The sequence below is a fragment of the Puntigrus tetrazona genome, chromosome 6, assembly GCF_018831695.1.
Source record: "Puntigrus tetrazona isolate hp1 chromosome 6, ASM1883169v1, whole genome shotgun sequence".
NCBI lineage: Eukaryota > Metazoa > Chordata > Actinopteri > Cypriniformes > Cyprinidae > Puntigrus > Puntigrus tetrazona.
Window position 1 is genome coordinate 20,878,672 of NC_056704.1, and position 20,900 is coordinate 20,899,571.

Consider the following 20,900-nt stretch of genomic DNA (forward strand, 5'->3'; position numbering starts at 1 on the left):
ACAACACCCAGTTTCTGGAAGAAAAAAAAAATCTTCTTTACTTCAATAGAGAAGTACATTTTTAATGTTAAGGTATATTTTATATACATTTTTCAGGACTGACAAACCATAAGCTTAGCCACATTTCCTAGCAAGAACCTCACAACCCATAATCCACCAAGAAGAGAAATCACTTACCATGAAGACAAGAATTGCATCAAAAGAAACGATCTTATATATTTATATAATTTCATAATTTAAGTTTCAAAATAATGCACTTCAGATTTACAAACATTGACTTGGTCAGTAGTTCTATACTGAATCGTTGTCTTATAAAAAAAAAAAAAAAAACATATTCATATCCTATGACTTTTTAAATACATTTTGAACTGAAATCCAAGTTTATAGAGCTGAGATTCATCTCAGTGCTTGTTTTTTAGTTTAAAGTCGTTTTTCAAAATTCCAATGAAGAAAATTAATGAAGACGAGCGCATCCTGAACCAAGGTCTCTGAAAAAGTTGGCAGCACCGTTACATCAATAATTCATAACTAGTAGTTCATCCACCTAAAACAGCAATTCTACAGCTAAACAGTCGATGCAGACAATTTCAAGTTTAAATAACATTCTCATACTAAAGCATTCATATCAGATAGGGTTGCTTGCCAGAGCTTAATTGTGAAAAACCAAGGCTATAAAAAGTGCAACAGATATCTAAATCATCAGGCAGCAAACGTTAATGAGTTTGGCCACTATGTACATAATTTCTTAAAGCGGATCAGTGAGATGCTGTTAATTGGATTAAAACTTTGTGTTTGGAGTTCAGACAAAACTCTAGCACTGAGACAGGGGTGCACCGTTAGAAAACTGTAGGGGCTCAGCCAAATCCCTCTAACGTAGTTCATCTCGCCCTTCCTTTATCCCTACTTCTTAAAAATCACCTCTCTTAATGGGCTTAGTCAATCCTCTGACAGCCAGCCGTCTGCTGGATCCACACGGATCGGCATGCACTCACACACACGCACACACACACACAGCTTGAAATCACTGTTATGGCGTAATGGGACTGCCCACATACTCTATGTACGCTGTGTTTCTTAGGAGTGAACTCCTATGTGGGTGCAGGAGATTCTGCCCTCTCGCTGTCTAACAGATGGTCCGAGTGTTTGTGTGTGTGTGTGTGTGTGTGTGTGTTTATCATCTTCAGCTAAGACTCAGCCTCTCAGCAGATTGAGAAGAATGTGTCCGTGTCTTCTGTCGATAGCGGGTGGACAAGTGATTTATCTCCTCCACGAAGAGCGATATATAAAAGAGGACCCATGCTAAGATGGAGAGGTGTGTGGGAGAGTAATAAATAGAAAGGATTTGTCAATGGAGAAGATAAAAAGGGATATCTAGTGTTGGCAGAGGAGCAGTTCAGTGTTTGACCCGTGCCACAACAGACCACACCTCCCCGCGCCAACTGCCACGCTCGGCAGAGAACCAACAGAAGCCATTCCCAACACATGTCCGCTCCGCAGGATATTTATAGGAACTAGACGCAAGCATTGGCCGGGCGAAGCGTTGGATACGCATAATTACTTTGTGATAAAAATGAAGCAACATTTTAAACATGATTTAAACACGATTTAAAATGTGCTTTTATTTCGTCGTTTCTAAATAAAACGAGGTTGCAAAATTGTGGTTGGAGTTTGGTTTAGAGGTTTGATTCGTATGTTTTGATTGCGGGGCAGGAAGGTGCTGATATGAGTTCAGGACCTTGTGCGATAACTTGTTGGACTCCACAAAATATAACTAAAATTACAATAATTACTCAAATGTTATTTTTTTATACATAATGCTATTTGTTTTATTGCACCATAAAACTAAACAATTTACAGACTTATGGTTGAATATTTAGCTTTTTCTGAAAAGTACTTTTTTTTTGCCTGCTGCAACAAATGCAACAAGGTGCTAAATACAAAAAAATATTCATAATAATTATTATTAAATATTATTTTAGCATCACCGCTACCGTGTTAGTTTTTAATAGTTTTTAAAATCTAGTTTAAAAATGTAATTGTTCCGTTTTCACTGTTTTACAGTTTTTTTGTCTTTGTGTCATTTTTATTTTATATATATTTAAAATGTGTCTACATAGCGTTTGTTACTTTTTATTGATTTTTGGTTATTTTGGTAACGTAATAATAATGTAATAATTTAATGGAATGCTGAAAACTAGAAAATATATATATATATATATATATATATATATATATATATATATATATATATATATATATATATATATATACACACACACACACACACACACACATATATATATACACACACATATATGACAAACAAACAACAAAAAAAACAAAAAAAAAAGCCAGGTAGATAGTGGCACAAATAATGCTTTCAGAAAAATTGAATAAATGAATTCAACTGTATTATGTTGGGCAATGATGTGCTTGAGCATATTACAAATGTATTGCAAATGAGCAAACACTTCAGACACACACATCCCTAATGACCTATCTGGGTTGAAGTGTGGTGCTTGTGCTTTGTGGTAGTGGTGGGTGTGCAGAGGTCTTTGCAGGAAGTCTTACTTCAGTTTCATAATACAGGAAGCGCCAGTCTGAACTTCTGCCAGACCTTTTCAATAAATCATTGTAAAGGCATGTCCCTGCCTACACACACACGTGCATTCGTGAACGTCTCTCTATTATTCATCTGCTCAGTCTCATCTTTGTACACTGTGCCACTCCATATACATCACATTACAAACTCACACACACAATCCCATAATGCAACATACATCTGCTGACTCCTACACTGCACTGCTCATGTAACTATTGCACTACTCTTAATAAGCTGTCAGACAAGCCAAGTTAGGAAACGTGTGTGTGTGTGTGTGTGTGTGTGTGTGTGTGAGAGAGAGAGAGAGAGAGAGAGAGAGAGAGAGAGAGAGAGAGAGAGAGAGAGAGAGAGAGAGAGAGAGAGAGAGAGAGAGAGAGAGAGAGAGAGAGAGAGAGAGAGAGAGAGAGAGAGAGAGAGAGAGAGAGAGAGAGAGAGAGAGAGAGAGAGAGAGAGAGAGAAGGAAGGACAAAAAATGGAAGTACCGGGTCAACAAATAAAATCAGCTGCTTTCACTGTTCTTACATCATAGTTTTAGCTATTTTGAAGAAAATGGACAGATACCTGTAGCTAAATTTTGTTTACGGTCCATCACTTAAAAAAAAAAGATTTATAGGACCACTACCTAAGTAATGCAATTTATATTAATTGCATTATATTACATTAATTAATTTATTTTACCAAAGGTCTCTACGATCAACTAAGGCTTGCAATGATTTGAGAAATCTTGAATTATTTACTGACTGAAACCAGCAGTTTGAATCATACGGTTCAAACCATTGACTGACCAGTAACTTTTGAGGGCTGTTTTTGAATCTTTTGAATCTTATTTGACTTATCTGATTTGGAAGCCAGTTTCACCACTAAATACAAAATAAAAAAAGTAATTGTGACTTATCTTTTTTTTTCTCAGAACTGCATAACATAAACTTGTAATTCTAAACCTTTTTTTAGAATTGCATGGCATAAACTCACAATTGCAATTTGTAATGTCACAATTGTAAGATATAAACTCACAATTTCACTAACTTAGTGGGGTACAAACTTGCCAGATTTATATCATCAGTTTATACCATGCAATTCTGAGAAAAAAGTCAGAACTACAATTGCAGACTCTTGAGGAAAAAGGAAAAAAAAAGCTTTCAATTACTTTTTTATTTTTTATTCAGTGTTGAGAATAGGACTTCCGTATTAATGAGATCTGGTTAATAAGAGTCACTTGTTCGCAAATCAATCATCACGACTTCTAAAGATAATATCTCACAAAAACACATGGACAAAATTTAAAACTACATTTAAATTACTGTTCTAAACTTTGTTATATTCATTTTAGTGCTGTCAATCGATTAAAAAAGATGACTAATTATTATTATTTTTTTATTAATCACATTTAATCCCAACTACGTGCAAAGTTTTTAAATATACTTTTATATTGCAATAATTTTACATTCAATCTTTAAATCCATGTACAAGTAACATAAAGACAGTAAATTTTTAATATTGGTACAATTCCATGTTTATTTTTGACTGAAAGGCCAGCATTAATCAGATGTCTCTGGAATAGTTTTCCCCCTAGTAGGTATTTTCTCATTGATTAGCCATTCAACATTATAAAGTTATCCATTTTAACATTTAAAATAGTTTAAGTGAACAACCTTAACATGAAACCATTATAATACCCATACTGATTTCTCTATATAATTTCTCCCCCTAATATAGCCATTCAACATTAGAGTATAACTGAGAGCTATCAATTGTAACATTTAGAAATGATAAAAGAACTTCTAATTTAAGTGAACTTAAAACACATAAAAACCCATTATAATAAATGTCATATTTACTTGTGAGCTTCAGCAGAAATATACAGAAATTGAAAGTGAAGTTTTCAGACATATTCTTTATATAAATTAAGGGTTAATTTATATATAGAATATGTCTGAAAACTTCACTTTCAAAGCTATAAAAGTAATTTTTCCCTTTTTTCTTTGTCATTTGATTAATAGACATCACAGCATCTGGTTATTATAGGTTATTTTTATTTTTAAGAGCTGCTGCTGCTGAATGTGACGCAGTTCCCCTAACCTACAGGGACTGATCTATTTACGTTAAGAAAACTTTAGAAAAATGTTAGTGAGTCAAAATGAACAGTGAATTTTTAGATTTTGTGAGCGTGCAGCTTTGTATGAACACAGGAGAAAAGTGCGTGCTGGGAGCGCAAGCAGATCTGAAGACGAGCAGTCAAGAAACATACAAACAAACCCAGTGTTTATTCTATGCTTTGACTGCGCTTAAGGTTTCATTTCAGCTATAAAATTAGAATTATATTTTTATTAGACTGCGATTTGACTACTTTGATGACTAAACTTTATTATTAGCCTATTTCAGACATGAAATTCTGCAAAAATAGTTACTAGTGCTAAAATAATACAAGTTTTCGCACTAGAATAATACGTTTTAATTAGTTTACATAATTTTATGACAACTAAAAATAACTTGCAGGGAACGTTCTCTCTAAGTTATACAAATAAAACCTAAAAATAACCTGCAGGGAACATTCTGGGAACGTTCTCTCTAGGTTATAGCAATAAAACTTAAATATAAGGTTCTCTCTAGGTTATAAAAGTTAACCTAAAAATAGCCTACAGGAACGTTTTAAGCAGCTTTAATTGTCTTCTTGGTAGCTTCATGACTTAACTGACATGGCATTGCATGCACATAGTATATTTCGCACTTTGGATACAGCACAGTACCGTCTGCACGCTCGTTTAAATCGCACCTGGTCCTGGAGTGAAGTAGAGAAAATGTGGTTTGATGTGGTCATAAAAACGTAAAAACACACTTCTTGTCAAGAGAAAAAGTGGCAGAAGCAGCAGTTGTGAGTGGGGTGGCCAACCTTAGCCCCGCCCCTGCGTTAATCGCGTTAAATATTTTTAACACGTTTATCCGAAAAAAATATTCGCATTTTTGTTAACGAGCTAATTTTGACACCACTAATTTATATTAGTCACAGTATGGAGTCATGTTGGTGCATAAACTACAGAAATTCTTTGTATTCGAGGATAGTGAGTTTCATTTTCATCTAGGGAAATAAGTGAGCATCTGGTACAGGCTGCTTTGTAACTGTATGAGACGGCCCGCGCCAGTGCGGCAACTAGGACACATTGTCATGCCAATATCGCAAGCCACGAGGATGCCAACTTTGGTTGCGCCTTCTTTAGCCAATGTGAACAGCCACCACAATGCACAGCTATTATAGGTAGCCGCCAAGGCATTGATAGCTAGCCGCTTACGTACGCTAGGTGGTTACTTATTGTAAAAAGACCAAGAACGGCATTAGCACCAGCAAAGCGACACCTATACAAATAGCACCTCGAGTTTCACATGTCATTACGGTTCACACATGGTAAGTAGCGCATTATCCATCACATTATCTCACAGCACTGAACTGTACTGAACTCCTGCTGCTAGACGCCAACTAGCAAGCTCACACAAACTGACCTCATTAACGGCCTCTTTACCATCTCTCTATCCAGTTATCTGTCCATTCAGAAGTTGTTAAGGTCGTTTCCTCCCATTTACACACATTCCTCACACTGTCCTCCATTAGATCTGCCAGATATTGACCACCATCGAAGTGAGGTGCATACAGCGGCATGAAAATTACAATATATAAAGCAGAGAGCTGCACTCCGCTTGGCCAAATATTGCGTATTGTAGGATATTTTAAGCTGTAAGAATGGCTTATAGATGATTTATATTTATAAACCATGCTATTCAATAGCACTACACAACACGTCATACAATGGGATGGGATTTCGATTTACTGTAAACTATAAGTTCAGTTATCTTTTTTGAAAAAGAAAAACATAAGCAGAATACATTAAACATAAAAAGAAAACAATCCTGCAGTAGCTCTTTGTTAGTAATTATGAGTCAGATATATAAATATGCAAAACTGTTACCTTTATGTACTGTTGTAGCTCTGGATAGACTCTGTAAGCGCCGCAGACGGGGGACAGAGTGCATCTGTTTGGAAACGAGGAAGTTACGGCACAGGTGACTTCTGGGAAGGAAATGACCTTGTAGCCGAATTTCTCATACAGGCGCTGTAGCTCTTCATCAGGTTTCTCTTCATTTTCACACAGTATGCTGCCCACTACGTACCGACACTGATCTGCTTGAGTCTAAAATACACAAAGAGAGAGATTACTTCAGATTGTGTTGAATACTGTACCTGCAATGTAACATTAGAATACTGATTTACATATATTCATAATACTGATGCAAGGACCCAAAGTCATTATATATATATATATATATATATATATATATATATATATATATATATATATATATATATATATATATATATATATATATATATATATACACACACACACACACACACACATATATATATAATAACCTTCAAAAACATGGGGTCAAAATGGTTTTGAAAGAAGTGTCTAATGTTCAGCAAAAATCTAGTAAAAACAGCAATATGGATGTTGAACTTGTGGAATATTATTACAATTTTAAGTAGCTGTTTTTATTTTAATACATTTAAATTATAATGTATTCCCTTGAAGGCAGAGCAATATTTTCAGCAGCAATTATTCCAGTCTTAAGCGTCACATGATTTTTCAGAATTTATTCTGCTCAAAAACCTTTCATTATCGCTGTTAAAAATGATTATGATGTTAATATTTTTTTCAGGATTCTTTAATGGATAGAAAGTTTTGAAATGGATGAATATATTTTAAGTATTCTAAAAGTTAACATTTAATAAAAACATTTATTTTTCACAGGGGGAAGCATTTTTCTGAAGAAGAAAAAAATTCAATGTTTAGCCATTTAGTCACTTGAAAACAAATTGAAAATTATGTATTAACCCAATTATAGATTATCGAGGTTTTTATGAAGCAAACTAAAAGTGTGAGCTTTTAAGGGGGAAAAATAATGTTTTACATTTGTACAATTCACTTTTGACTATGTTAAGCATCCTAACTGAACAAAAATCTTACTGACCCCAAACTTTTAAACAGTATTAAATATTGCACCAGGCTGTTACAATAATCCTTTTAGTAGAACTTAATCGCTGATATTTCTGGTCAGATCACAAAGTCTACACACATTTCAGCAAAGTTCCTCATGGTTTTCTAAACAGTCTGTGGTTGGCCATATGGTTTCTTCCCGTCTGTGTTTCTTTGCTGATCTATTATTTCACACACCATGTCATCGACAAGAATCTACAAAAGAGTTTCAAGACTCATAGTTTAAAAACTCCCCTCACAATCACATGTGCACTGGAGCTAGCAATCCGATAAAACAATAATGACAAAACAATTAAGGCATCTATGAAGTTGCCATCTCTAATTATTTATCTAACATGTGTTCGCCCCACTACGGTGAATGATTCAATATGTTCGCTAACATCCGTAATTTAGACTGAATGTTGCACTTCAGTGTTGTTGAGGAAGGATAAGATGACGTTCTCGAAAGTTTGACAGCGTTGACAAGAACCACCATCTTCCTAAACGTATCTACAGTACATCCTTTTTCCGTTACCTGGTTTGCCTTTCTTTTCCACTTCCATCCTTTCCACTCTCTATCTCTCTCTCTCTCTCTCACTCTCTCTACCCTGCCATGCTTCTTTTCTCTGTGCGCATTTTGTCCCTTTTCCCAGCACGAAGAGCTTGTTTCTCCAACCGGGGACTAATGATGGTATTCAGAACTCTCTCCATCGCTGCCATCCTACACAACTGTCAGCAAATAAAGTGGGAATTTCTGGCAGTTCTCCAGACCGAGCACCCAAGAGACAACAGGCAATTACTCAGAGCAAGAAGGTCTACACATACACTTCCCTTCACTTGTCGTTTGCCTGTTTATGTCAAATAATTCAACCAACCGATGTGGACGAAACAAGAAAACGGAGTACCAATTCAAATAATAACCACAAGCGCTCTCAAACAAACCAACTAATCTTCACACTGCCAATCAAAGACAACCGAGAAGATACGTTCTCAAGAAGTTCAAGAAAAAAAAAGAAACTATTTACGATTAGTGTTCCTGGCAGTCGCCTCAGATTTGGCTATAAACACTAATGGGTGCGCTAAGGCCTTCTCTCACAGCCTAATTGGTTCTTGAGATGTTGTGCCGGCCACACAGATGCAATGTTACGCATCTTCGCGTTCAAGGTTCACTGCTCTTCTCTAGCACACTGAAACAGCCAGTCTAAAAATGGCTATGCGGATACATTTATAAACGGATCTTCTTCATTCACCCTCCCCAGTTGCTTAGAATACTCATGATTTGAACTGGATGATGTAGGAAACGGTCTTTGAATGCACTCTTTGCCCTCGGGAATCCAAGATGGCCACTAAAACGCAGTGCATTGTCATTTGCTTGGGTTCTTTCTCTGTATTACCTCCAGAGGCCCGCTGCAGGGAAAAGCAATTTTCAAAAGCAATTCTCTGCTCGGCTTTGCAAGGGTCGTCGTTTTTTGACAGATGAAGGCTTTGCAACAATAAAAAGGTGGTAATTCTTTATTAGCAGACATGTAACATGGATTTACCCCTCTCATCTTTCCCAGCCTGTATCCTCTCCCTTTGCTCGATCCTCCAGGGGCAAAGACTTCTGGGAATTCCCCCCAGCTATGTTCGGGATTGCTCACGGATAACACACGGTTTTTGGAGCGTGCAAGTCAGGGAGAGTGTCGCTTTTTTTTTTTAAAGGGTTGGCGGAGAAATGGCAAAAGCTCTCTGCATACCGCAGGAGTCCCTAAGGTGCTCAGATCTGCATAATTGTAGAGAGCGAGGCGGCTCAGCCTTGGCTCAAGAGGCGACTCATGAAAATTCAACAGGCATCTGCCTAGTTCGCACTGGCAGCCGCAATCCAGACGCAGAATCAACAAAATTTTGCAAAAATGATCAGAACCAGACCATTTAGACACTGATAAATAATTCACATAAGATGAATCTTCAGACTTTGCTCAGAAATTAATATATAATATATCAGTGTGACACTGTACCACATTATTATGTTGTACAGGTATATTTGTAGCAATAGCCAAAAATGCACTGTATGGGACAAAATTATACATGTTTCTTTGATTCCAAAAACCATAGCATATTAACTAAAGATCATGCTCTGTGAAGATGCTTTCTTACTATAAATATATAAAAATGTAATTTTTGATGAGCAATACGCATTGCTAAGAACTTCATTTGGACCACTTTAAACGTTTCTCAATCTCAGTATATATGTACTGACAAATAATTCACAGACAATAAATCTTCAGACTTTGAGTATTGGAGTAAATGTAACAAAAAAAATGAATAAAACAAAAAATAATAATAATACATATATATTAAACACTTAATTTTTCAAATGTTATCATACATATTTTTATGGGTTATATATAATATAATATAATATAATCAGACTTTTTAAACAAAAAAATAAATAAAACTTTGTAATGACTTCCTTGCCTTATTTGTGCTAGACAAATTTCTCCATATCTTAGGCCTTCACAATGCTGTTGCCAGCTGGGTTTGAGGCTACAAAGCCATATGAAAAGAAACAGATAGTGAGCTTAGCATGGCTGTCCTGGTTTGATTCATTAACCCTGGTTTCTGAAGTAGGGTTTTCATGGTGCTTCTCAGTATGGACACTGCAGGTGGAACTGTCCTCAATTTAACCTGCTGAAGAACTATACTTACTAGAAACCTCTTCTCTCGTTATATTTAATCATATACAGATATGCAACCTCGTTTCATACAGAGAGCAAAGTTCCACTTGGAGATCTCCTGTGGAATGTTCTAGAAACCTGAAAGATGTGTAATTACTAGAAAGTTCATGGAGTTTACTTCAGATCAGGACGTTATACAGCACAGAAGAACTTTGTAGTCTGACTTTGAATTTAAAATATTTATGATTTGTGCATGTAAAGCAAACTTGCTGGTATTGGAAAGACGTCTCACCTCTGTGAGAAGTCCTACTCTCTATGAAAACGATAAGGCCTGTTTCAAACCACAGGCATAAGCAGGAAATAAGAAAAGCATCAACATAAAAGCAATAGGAGGCTCACATTCTGTTCTCAGATTCGAGAGTGTTCCTCTAACATAACTGCTGGAGAACAAATTTCACCCATAATATCAAAAAAATGCAGAACTGCGAATTAGAATTCAGAATTAAATAATGCAATATAAGAGGTACATCTCAAAAAACTGTAATATTGTGAAAAACAATTTTTTGTAACTTGTTTCAAAAAAGTGAAAAGTTTGAATGATTAGATGACATTTTGATGACTAGAGCTTAATGCTCAAAAAAGTCAAAATCCAATATCTCAAAATATTACAATGTTTCCAAAAATAAAAAAATTAAAAAAGCAGAAAAGTTCTTCAAAGTATATTAATTTCTGCACTCAATACTTGGTCGGGGCACAAACTCCAGCATCAGTGAGGAGTGATTGAAGCGATCACTGATGAGGCGCAATTGAGCCTTCTGCTTGTCTGTATTGTTGGATCAACTGCTTCTCATTTTTTTTCTTGAAAATATACCATAGATTCCACATTGGGTTTAGGTCAGGCATGTTTTCTGACCAACCAAGCACAGTAATATCACGGTTAGCACTTAGAAGTGGTTTTGGCACAGTGGGTAGATGCTGCTGGAAAAGAAAATCAGCATCTTTATGAAGTTTTTCAGCAGATGGAAGCATAAAGTGATCCAAAATCACCTGACAGAAGGCTGTATTGACTTTGGAGTTGATGAAACAACGGACAAACACCAACAGACGTCGCAGCAGCCCGAACCATCACCGACTTCAGAAACCTCACACTGGACTTCAAGCAGCTTGGGTTCTGTGCCTCTCCAGTCTGCTTCTGGACTCAAGACCTTGATTTCCAAATGCTAAATGTACTATTATCTGAAAAGAGGACCTTAGACCACTGAGTAACTTCTGCTATTGTTATTGCTTCAGAAGTATCTTTTCCTGAAGATTCTAGATGACTCCTAGATGTTCCTTGAACACTTTTTCCTTTTCTTTTCCTTCCTTCCAGTAAATTTTGCATTTACAGTAATATGATTTGATACAGCACTCTGTGAACAGCCACCCCTTTCAGTAATGACCTCCTGTGACTTAATCTCTTTGTGGAGGGTGTCAATGATCGTCTTCTGGACTATTGCCAAGTCAGTCTTCCCCATTATTGCAGCATCAACCAACAAGAGATACCCAGAATTTGTATTGTAGGGATGGTCATTTCATGAAACTCAAATATGAATATTCTAATACTTTGAGGTGATGGATTTTGACTAATCTTCAAAATTAGAACAAAAACACTTTTAAAACATTTTACTTTGCAATAACGTTTCACTTTTTGAAATAAGTTACCAAAAAATTCACGATATTCAAATTTGTGGAGATGTACCTTTATATAATCCTGAATCAGCTTCAGGAAGACCTCTGCTGACCACCTAGTGGAGCTGCAGGACAGATAAAAATCTAATGCAGCTAGTCTTTACAATTTTTTGTTATTTTAGTAATTTTAGCTATTTATAAAGCTTAAACACCAGCTTCACTACTCACAAGAAGCATCTCCAGATACACAGCTAATGAAACAACACTATCCAGGTCAACAAGCAGAAACCACCATATTTAACAGTACTTATTTAATATTAACAGCTAACATTAAATAATAATAGCAATGACAAATTTATGGACAAGCCTAAAGCTAAAGTTTTTCCCAAGAATATGAAAAAAGGAAAAAAAATGTTTTAAAAGAAAATAAAATATCAATTCAAAAAGGCGTTCCTGAGGGTCTAGCAAGGAGATGCATTGCACATGACATTTCTTAAACATGGGCATGAATTGCAAAAATGTGTTCCAGTTCTTGGTTATAGCTGGTAAGTAGAGTTAATTTCTGTGAATAATTTAAGTCATTTTAAGTCATTTAATTTAAATTTAACTGTATTTTTTAGTCCCCAAGCAAAACCAGGCTATACACAATGCCTCTGAGTGACATTTTGTATTTGAATATATTAAAAATCATACGCGCATATAAAAACATATAAATAATATAGAAATACTGCAAAGTATGACTAGGCATCGGTGGTTATGAAAGGTAATTTGCATGTAAAGAACAATCAGAGCACAAACATACAGGAAAGTATTGAAGTTTTTAAAAAAAGTACTTGTTTTTAATGCAACACACACACTGATGTAACCGTTACTATGGTTATTACTGTTATTACATGCACACTGTAGGGTTTACTGATAAAAAAACCTATGAAATAAAAGCACGGCACCTAAGGATGAACTTACTAGCGGGTCACGGCACCATGAATATGCATAACCTGCCATTTCCTCAAGATGATTAGCTGCCCTGAATGCCCTCAAATGTTGAATAGCCTCCCATGCTGACTGAAATTGAAACTGATGGCGTATCATTTCTGGGGAAGCGTAGGTGCTGTGTTGGGTAGGGGCCAATCTGGACAGAATTAATGGGGCAGAAAATAGAGTATGCAAAAAAGCCCAGTTTGGAAAGCCTGTGATAATATTTGAGTTTTCATGGAATGGATCACAAGAGCAAAGTTTTTGTATTTGCATTTAGCGGACAACCTAAAATCTGCACTGCAACAGCCAAAACCATCAACCTGAAGCTTCAAGTAAAACCATTTAGATTCATTTGTTTTTTAATAATGCATGCTACAGATTAAGTTGAAGGGTAACTCGGGTTACCTATTAAAGACGGTTAACATTAAATGAATGCTTTAGACATAAATCAGGTCTACCTTACATGCACTCGATTCCGGCTTCATTAGATGACTGACACTGCTAAACTGAAGCGCCTGGAACCACAAAGACCGTCCATCAGTCATGTTGTGCTCTCGCAAGCAGGCTAGAACTAATCATAACTCCCAGCTCAAGGCAACATTCGCGCCATCGGTCTAATTAAAAAAGGCAGAGGAGGGCGACTGGCATTCAAAAGTCAAGCATGTAGGACATTTTGCTAGTAGCTGGACAAAACACTCACGACTGGTTAATTTCTTTTTGTCATGTGAACACTAAGGTCAGCCGTACAGATAATGTGCTAAAAAGGACAAGATGGCTATGAATAGCTATAAATGCGAGGACAGTCTACCTTTTAATGCTATCTAAAATGAGGTCTTAATCCCTAAACTTTAAACCAGTCCCTTGAGACAACAGAAAGCCATTCTGAAGAAAGCATTTTCACCTCCTTTCGTTTTCCGTCTTGTAAAAAGCATTTATTCCCTTGGTCTGTGTCTTCAGATGAGGAAACAAGAGAAAATAATGTTCAAAGAAGCTGAACATGAGGGATCAGGTCAGAGCCCAACTTAGAAATGTTTTCTGCAGTAAACAGAAATGTATTAGCATGTTTCATAAGAGAATCCAAAACTACACGTTTGTGACTTTAAATAGTCAGTGGGTTGTTGGCATAAGGAAACAGGAGCTACTTTAGGGTCATTTTCTCAATTAAACCTTCTACTTGGTTGAATGGTAGAATAATATATAATATATATATATATTATATATAATAATATAATATATATATATATATATATATATATATATATATATATATATATATATATATATACACACACACACATCATTTATTAGTTATATATATATACCCCAAACTTTTGAAAAGCATAGCTCTTCAATAGAAATAAAGATATTAAAAAAATAAATAGCCCAACTCTAACTCTTTATTCTACAAAAACTAGCATAGCCCTCAAACCTGCAGGTTATTATGCATAAAAATTGGAACACTGCTCACAGCAAGTGATTTGAAGTTCAGAAATAATTGTCTTGAAATTGAGTGAAAGCTGTGCTTTGATGGCTGAAGCAGCACTGCTTCAAAGGTGATGAACTGAGAGACACTGAGAAGCAAAGCAACCGCTCTAAGAGGGTTGTAGGATGCTGTTGACAGCCTAGTTACTGATACATGATGTCCTAACCAAATGCGATAAATTTAAATAATAGATCATTAAATTTAATGATAGATAGATAGATAGATAGATAGATAGATAGATAGATAGATAGATAGATAGATAGATAGATAGATAGATAGATAGATAGATAGATAGATAGATAGATCTGTATTTAACTAGTTGGGTATTTGACTGTGAAATATTTTTTGACCTACAAAACAGGATATAGCAAAGAGAACAATAAAGACATGTCAAAGCAATTTCAGTCTAGAAGATGAAAGTGTAAGGCAGAGTATAGGGACTTGATGTGCTGTGAAATAGCTATAAAGGTTTTTATATTCATTCGCTAATTCAATTTATTAACTTTGGACAAAGTAGGCCAGTTTTAAATGGCAGCTCTTTGCTTCTACCATTAACTTCTATGATTGAGTCAGTGTTTGCGGAGGTTCTGGGGAGTGTTAATCAAGCCTGTGTTCCACAGAAGTAACAACTGATTGACTTTGACTGCCGTAAAAAAACCTGAAAAGCATCCTCTCCAATCAGCCCTGAGTGTAGACACCTGGACTAAATAAACCACCCGAAGAGAATAAGCTCTTCCATTTATAAACAGTCATAAATAAGCTGGTTTCATGCTGGCGCATCACAAGGCCGCGTGGCAATAATGAAGGTGACTGAATATAAAAACCATTGAGAGTTCAAACACAGTTAGAGCATAAAAGATTAAAGTCAAAGTTGTCCCACCTCTGACTCATAATACCCTGCATGAGTCACAAACCATCACTTGAGTCAGTATGTCTGGTATAAGCATCAAAATGCCTAGACCAACCGCTTCATCCACAGAAACGGGTCAAAATTAGGGTGGATAAAATTAACAGAGCTTTTTCTGGTTTAACCGTTTCTGTAGTCATTCCCTAAATCAACTGTGACTGCTGATACTTTCAAAACTTTTGCTGAAAGCCTAATGTATAAAATGTGACCTACTGAGAAGAAAAATGACAGCGTTTACTCTTTCAATACTAGGAGTGTGAATCACCATACGTTCTTCTTTTTATAATATTCATGATATTATATTACTGTGATTTTAAACACTTTCATGATAGGTTGAGTATTGCCATAACACATTGCAACTTATTACTTTTTTAAATGCAGAATATCCCCAAAGGAAAATTTTCTCCACATCTGTTTATCTAATAAGATAAAGGTCTCAGTCTGCTAATCTCACTTATTTTTTTTTTTCCTTGCAAAATTGGATTTTTAAGCAGACAGATTGATCAACGCTGTCATAAAAATCCTGTCAAAATGTTGCACTAATCAGTATTGGTATGAAAGAGCAACCGCTTTTTTTTTAAACAATGCATACATTTATTGAGAAATAAAGGGATGAATTACAGTAAATGAATCAAAAGTGACTTTTACATTGTTAAAAAAAAGTCCTATATGCTATACACTAAGTTGTTATTTAAAAAAAAAAAAAATTATAATAAATTAGCCTTTAACATCAATTCAAATATAAAGCAGCTATATTAAATTGTAACCATTTTTCATCATTATGAAATACCGCATGAAAATACTGTTTGTACTGTAATTATAAACTGTGTTTGCACCTAGAACATGAACCACCAAGAAGTGTCATTTGAATGCTGAAGACAAATCGCTGGTTTCCACTGGCACTAATAAGCAAGTAGGTACAGTCATTCTCAGTATTGTTCAAAAGCGATCTCCCTCACTAAAGTGTAAACTCCTATTTTACGCTGTCAAGCTCAAACACTCCGGCTCCGCTGGTAGCTGACCTTCTGAAACAGACCGTATCAACCCCTGCCTCCCTGCCTCCTGCGGGAGAGCAGAGCATGCTAATAAGCGGCGAGCATTATGCCAATTAAAATCGGACAGCGACCTCAGCAAGTGCTAACAACCGATCATAGTCAGATCTGAAGCTAATTGGCTTTAGGGGAGACAGTGGCTGGACACTAAAAGGTGAGAGTGCCAATCAAAAACCCCAACCCTGTCACCATCTCAATACAAAGACAGTAAACACAGCGAATCCCCTCAGACGTCACCGCTGCACGTGAGCGGGAGAGCAGCATCACAGACCTTTATCTGGCTTTGAGGAGGAATATTGCTAAGAACAAATTCACCAGCTACATGAATGGCACCAGAATAATAACCTTAACTCTAAGCAACTAGATTAAATCATCAGTTATATTTAAACATAAATGGCACCAAAAGCTATTCACTGCAGAAATGGAAAAAAAAAAAAAAATATATATATATATATATATATATATATATATATATATATATATATATATATATATATATATATACATACATACATAATATTATTACTATTATTAACATATTAATTGTTTTAGACTGTATAAAAAAACCCAGTTTTTCTATAATAATGCCATTGTTGCTATTCATGTTTGAAGTATCCAACTATGCTTTAGAGAAAATATTTATTATTAGTAGTAATTACAATAATAATTCAATCTATAAACAATTAAATGTATACATTTTTAAGTGTGGTATAAGTATACTGCACACTTTAATATTAATAAAATTCATATTTCATAAACGTAGTATACTGTCACGTCACTGTACATATAAAATCTACTTTTAAAGTTACATTATTATGATAATTATTATGATTATTTTCTAAAACAATTGCATTCATACATTTTTAAGTGTGACGTGTCTAAGTATACTGAACAACCCTAATATTCAGCTGTAGGCTCGTCCTAGTCCATTTCTACTGCGTGATATGTTCTTTATCCTGGACTATGAGTGCCATCTAGTGTTTAGGGGTCTACATGACTGATTAAAAAAACAAAAACAAAAACACATGACCTGTTTTTGACAATTTTTATTGAAACACCGGGATCAACTTTAAGCCAAGTAAGTTAACGTGGCAGTTTATGCAGCACTGAGGAAACACCCTGTACTTTGCACTGGCTTATTGGTTTAGCAGAGCAAACATCCAGATAATTCACTAAAACAATTACAATTCCATCATCGTTTAATTACCATCTCATCTTTTAAGACGGAATTAACTTTCTTCCTCAGAACACAGATACAGGACACAATCTTGACAGCCCATGGTCCCCATCTACTTTTGTACAAAAGAGAACAGCTCAAACATTTCTGCCAGATTTCTCATTTTGTGTTTCATGGTAGAAGCAAATGATATGGTTCACAACGACTTAAGGGTAAGTAAAAGATGACAGAATTTTCATTTTGGGGAGAACTAACCCTTTAATTTAGCTTTCTGGAAACAAACATATAATTTAAATGTATCATTTCATGTCACGTCTCTTTTTCCAGTTAAAAAGTACTGCGGCAGAAGTCAAGTACCACATGGGTAATAGCATAGAAGCTAATAATAATAATAAGTAAGCTGGTTTGGTGAGCGTACATAACAAAATCGTGGTGTAACTCATGCCTTCAGCCAATATTTCAGCCATTAATACGGTCTGTAAAACTCCACTGCCAGCATGGCATTCGTCTTTTTTTTTTAACCACATTACTCACATTTTGCCTGAGTCGCGTCACCAATGGTTTCAATTGGTCCTGTGTTGAATGCAGAAGCATGTGACTGAAAGGTTTCATATTTTCCTTTTTCTATTCTAAGAGGCATTACAAATGCACTTGACTGAGTGTCTGTCCAATAAGGTCTAAACTAGTTAGGTAACTCATACAAAAAGTGGGTTTTAACAGATCTTTTCTTATGTACCGTGACATACATCTGAGCGAAACAGATTATTAATAAAATTGTAGAGTGAGGACTTTTTTTGCATTGACTGTTGATTGCATAGAGGAAGATCTGAATGTGAGCTTGCAAAAAAAATTTAAAAAAGGGTGGGATTTACATTTAACAAAAATTATAGGAAAACTCATGCATACATCACAAGAGAGAAGTCTGTCAATTCACTGGAGTTGTGGTATTTTAATTAAAAAGGTAAAAAAAAATACCATTAAACATTTAAATAAGTCAGTTAAGATCAACAACATGCATTTTGAAAATTGTTCACTTTTATTTCATGCTTTTCCTTCAAATCATATTTGATAACTAAATGGATAGCTTCCATCAACTGAACTAATCACACATGTACTGTACTTATATCACAAAAACGTTTCATTTGAACGATTAAATGAAATCTGAACTCATTTACTTAATTATCCAATATTTCAAAAAACGATTTTAAAAGTAAAATTATTTTAAAAGTAAAAAAGTAAAAATAGAGTAAATCTAAAAATAGTGACACTTAAAAATGAATCTAAAGAAAATGCAAATGTATTACTAATTACCTAAAAATCTCACTAAATATTAATTCAAATAATAATTGTTGTGTTAACCAGTAGTTGATACAATATTTAAGTGTTGTGAAAAAAAAAAAAGTTATATAAACTAGTTACAAGTGCTTAATCCACATATATTCAGTTACTACCCAGCTCTGCTAATCAGGCACTGAATAGAATCTGTCCACTAATGCAACCAACCTGTCTCTATCTGATAATACTATCGATTTCATGGCCCAAAGAGACCCTACACTCTTAGAAATAAAAGGTACTTATAAGGTTCTTCAAAGTGATGTCATAAAAGAACCATTTCTGGTTCCACAAAGAAGCATTCATTCAAAGGTTCTTTAAAGAACCAACTTTTTACAATCTGAAGAACCTTATTTTGCCCATGAAGAACCTTTTGTGAAAAGGATGGCATCGTAAAGCACCTTTAACTTATTCACACATACTAAAAAATCCAATGAAAAACTATTTGTTTGTCCAACTTGTCATATACTGTATACTGTATAATTACCACACAAAAACAAATCTAAGCCCGATATTCTTGTTAACTTATCTGGTGTATAACATGAAATCAAACTCCATCTGGTTTTCAAACCCTAGTGGAATAATGGTATCCACTACCATAACAGGTAGGCCTCAGTTCTAAAGATATATGTAGAACTGCATTTTTTTACTGCATTATATTAATTACTGGTATCAATTAGTGCATGCATAAGAAAATTTTTTTGTCAGTTCCTTTGCCTTTATAAATCCAGACTTCTTGTTCCCTTTTGATGTTAACATCCATGGAATTTAGGTACTTTAATCAAGGTACTTTTCAAATCCGATCTTTTTTTGTCCCAGTTTACAATTCAGGAGATCCCAGGTCACAATTCAAAACAAATGTGCATACAGAGCAGAAAAACAAAACAAAACAGGTGACTGTTAATGCAGCTCTCACCAGCAAGATATTACGCAAGAACCCCACCTGTTCCATTTCACAGGTTATACTCAGGTGAAAAAAAGCAACACACTGGTATGGTTGTTATATATATGGAACCAAAGAGACATTCCCAGTTCTTACTTTGCAAGCAAGCCATTCCGGTTGGCAATGCCTACTAAGTTGCACAAAATAAACTAGAACAGTTACCACAGCACTCAACGTTCCAGCGTCCGACCTCATAATACGGATGAACTATATTACTGCATAACTGCTTCAATGACACATGACAGTCTTAGATCAGTGCAGACGTTAATGACACCCATCCAGGGAGTCTACTTAACATGACCTGTTCGGCTTTAAATATTCATCTATTATCTGCTGAGACACCTGAAATATTTGGCATGTAGTTCTTTCACAGTTTGCTAAGCAGGCCCAATTCAATCCGTCCTCTTCTTGGATAAAATATTTCACATTATACCAAGTTGCTCAGCATGGTATCCTAATTCAGTCGCTTGACACACTAAGTAGTGTTGTATAACAGATATGAAACATAATATTGACTTGGGGATCAGAGCAGACTTTGCTTTACAACATGGCCGTGGAGTTATTTAATGGAAACACCTCAGTAAGTCTTAAAACCCAGATGAAATTATACACTTAAAATACGGCTATTACATGTTTGAGGCTCGATTCTCTTGTCTGTGCTTCAAAACCTACTGTTTTGCAATGTAACAATAGCACCTGTAACAATAAGCCTTAATCAATTGTACTAAAAGTAACGTCGCTGGTTATTTTTGGAAACTTGGTGCAACACGAGTCATTCAGTAGCGGGGTGAAGCACCATGGTATTACTGTTATCATCACTGTATCGTAGTATAGAGACAACAGTCAAACTTCTCTGCAATTCTTACGTTTTGTGACAAAGCAGTTGAGTTTTTGAGTTATAGTTTTGTAACGGGTGAATTCACCTGACGTCATCGCTTCGAGAGGAAAAATTCTAATTAAAAGGGGGAAAAGGACATTTAAGCGATTTTTTTATGTTCTTTACTTAGGATACCGTTCTAAATAAGAACGTTCTATAATTTATTTCGAATTTAAAGCGGAAAGGTTGTTTTGAGA

At 35.3% G+C, this 20,900-nt stretch overlaps 1 protein-coding gene across 1 annotated transcript in view; it reads right to left on the bottom strand.

The window, feature by feature from the left end:
- Window positions 1-20,900, bottom strand: part of tex264a (testis expressed 264, ER-phagy receptor a) — a 57,336-nt gene that overhangs the window by 35,816 nt on the left and 620 nt on the right. Inside the window, exon 2 of the mRNA XM_043242886.1 lies at window positions 6,562-6,783. Within this exon, the coding sequence (XP_043098821.1) occupies window positions 6,562-6,783 (222 nt within the window). The remainder of the gene's footprint in view (window positions 1-6,561; window positions 6,784-20,900) is intronic.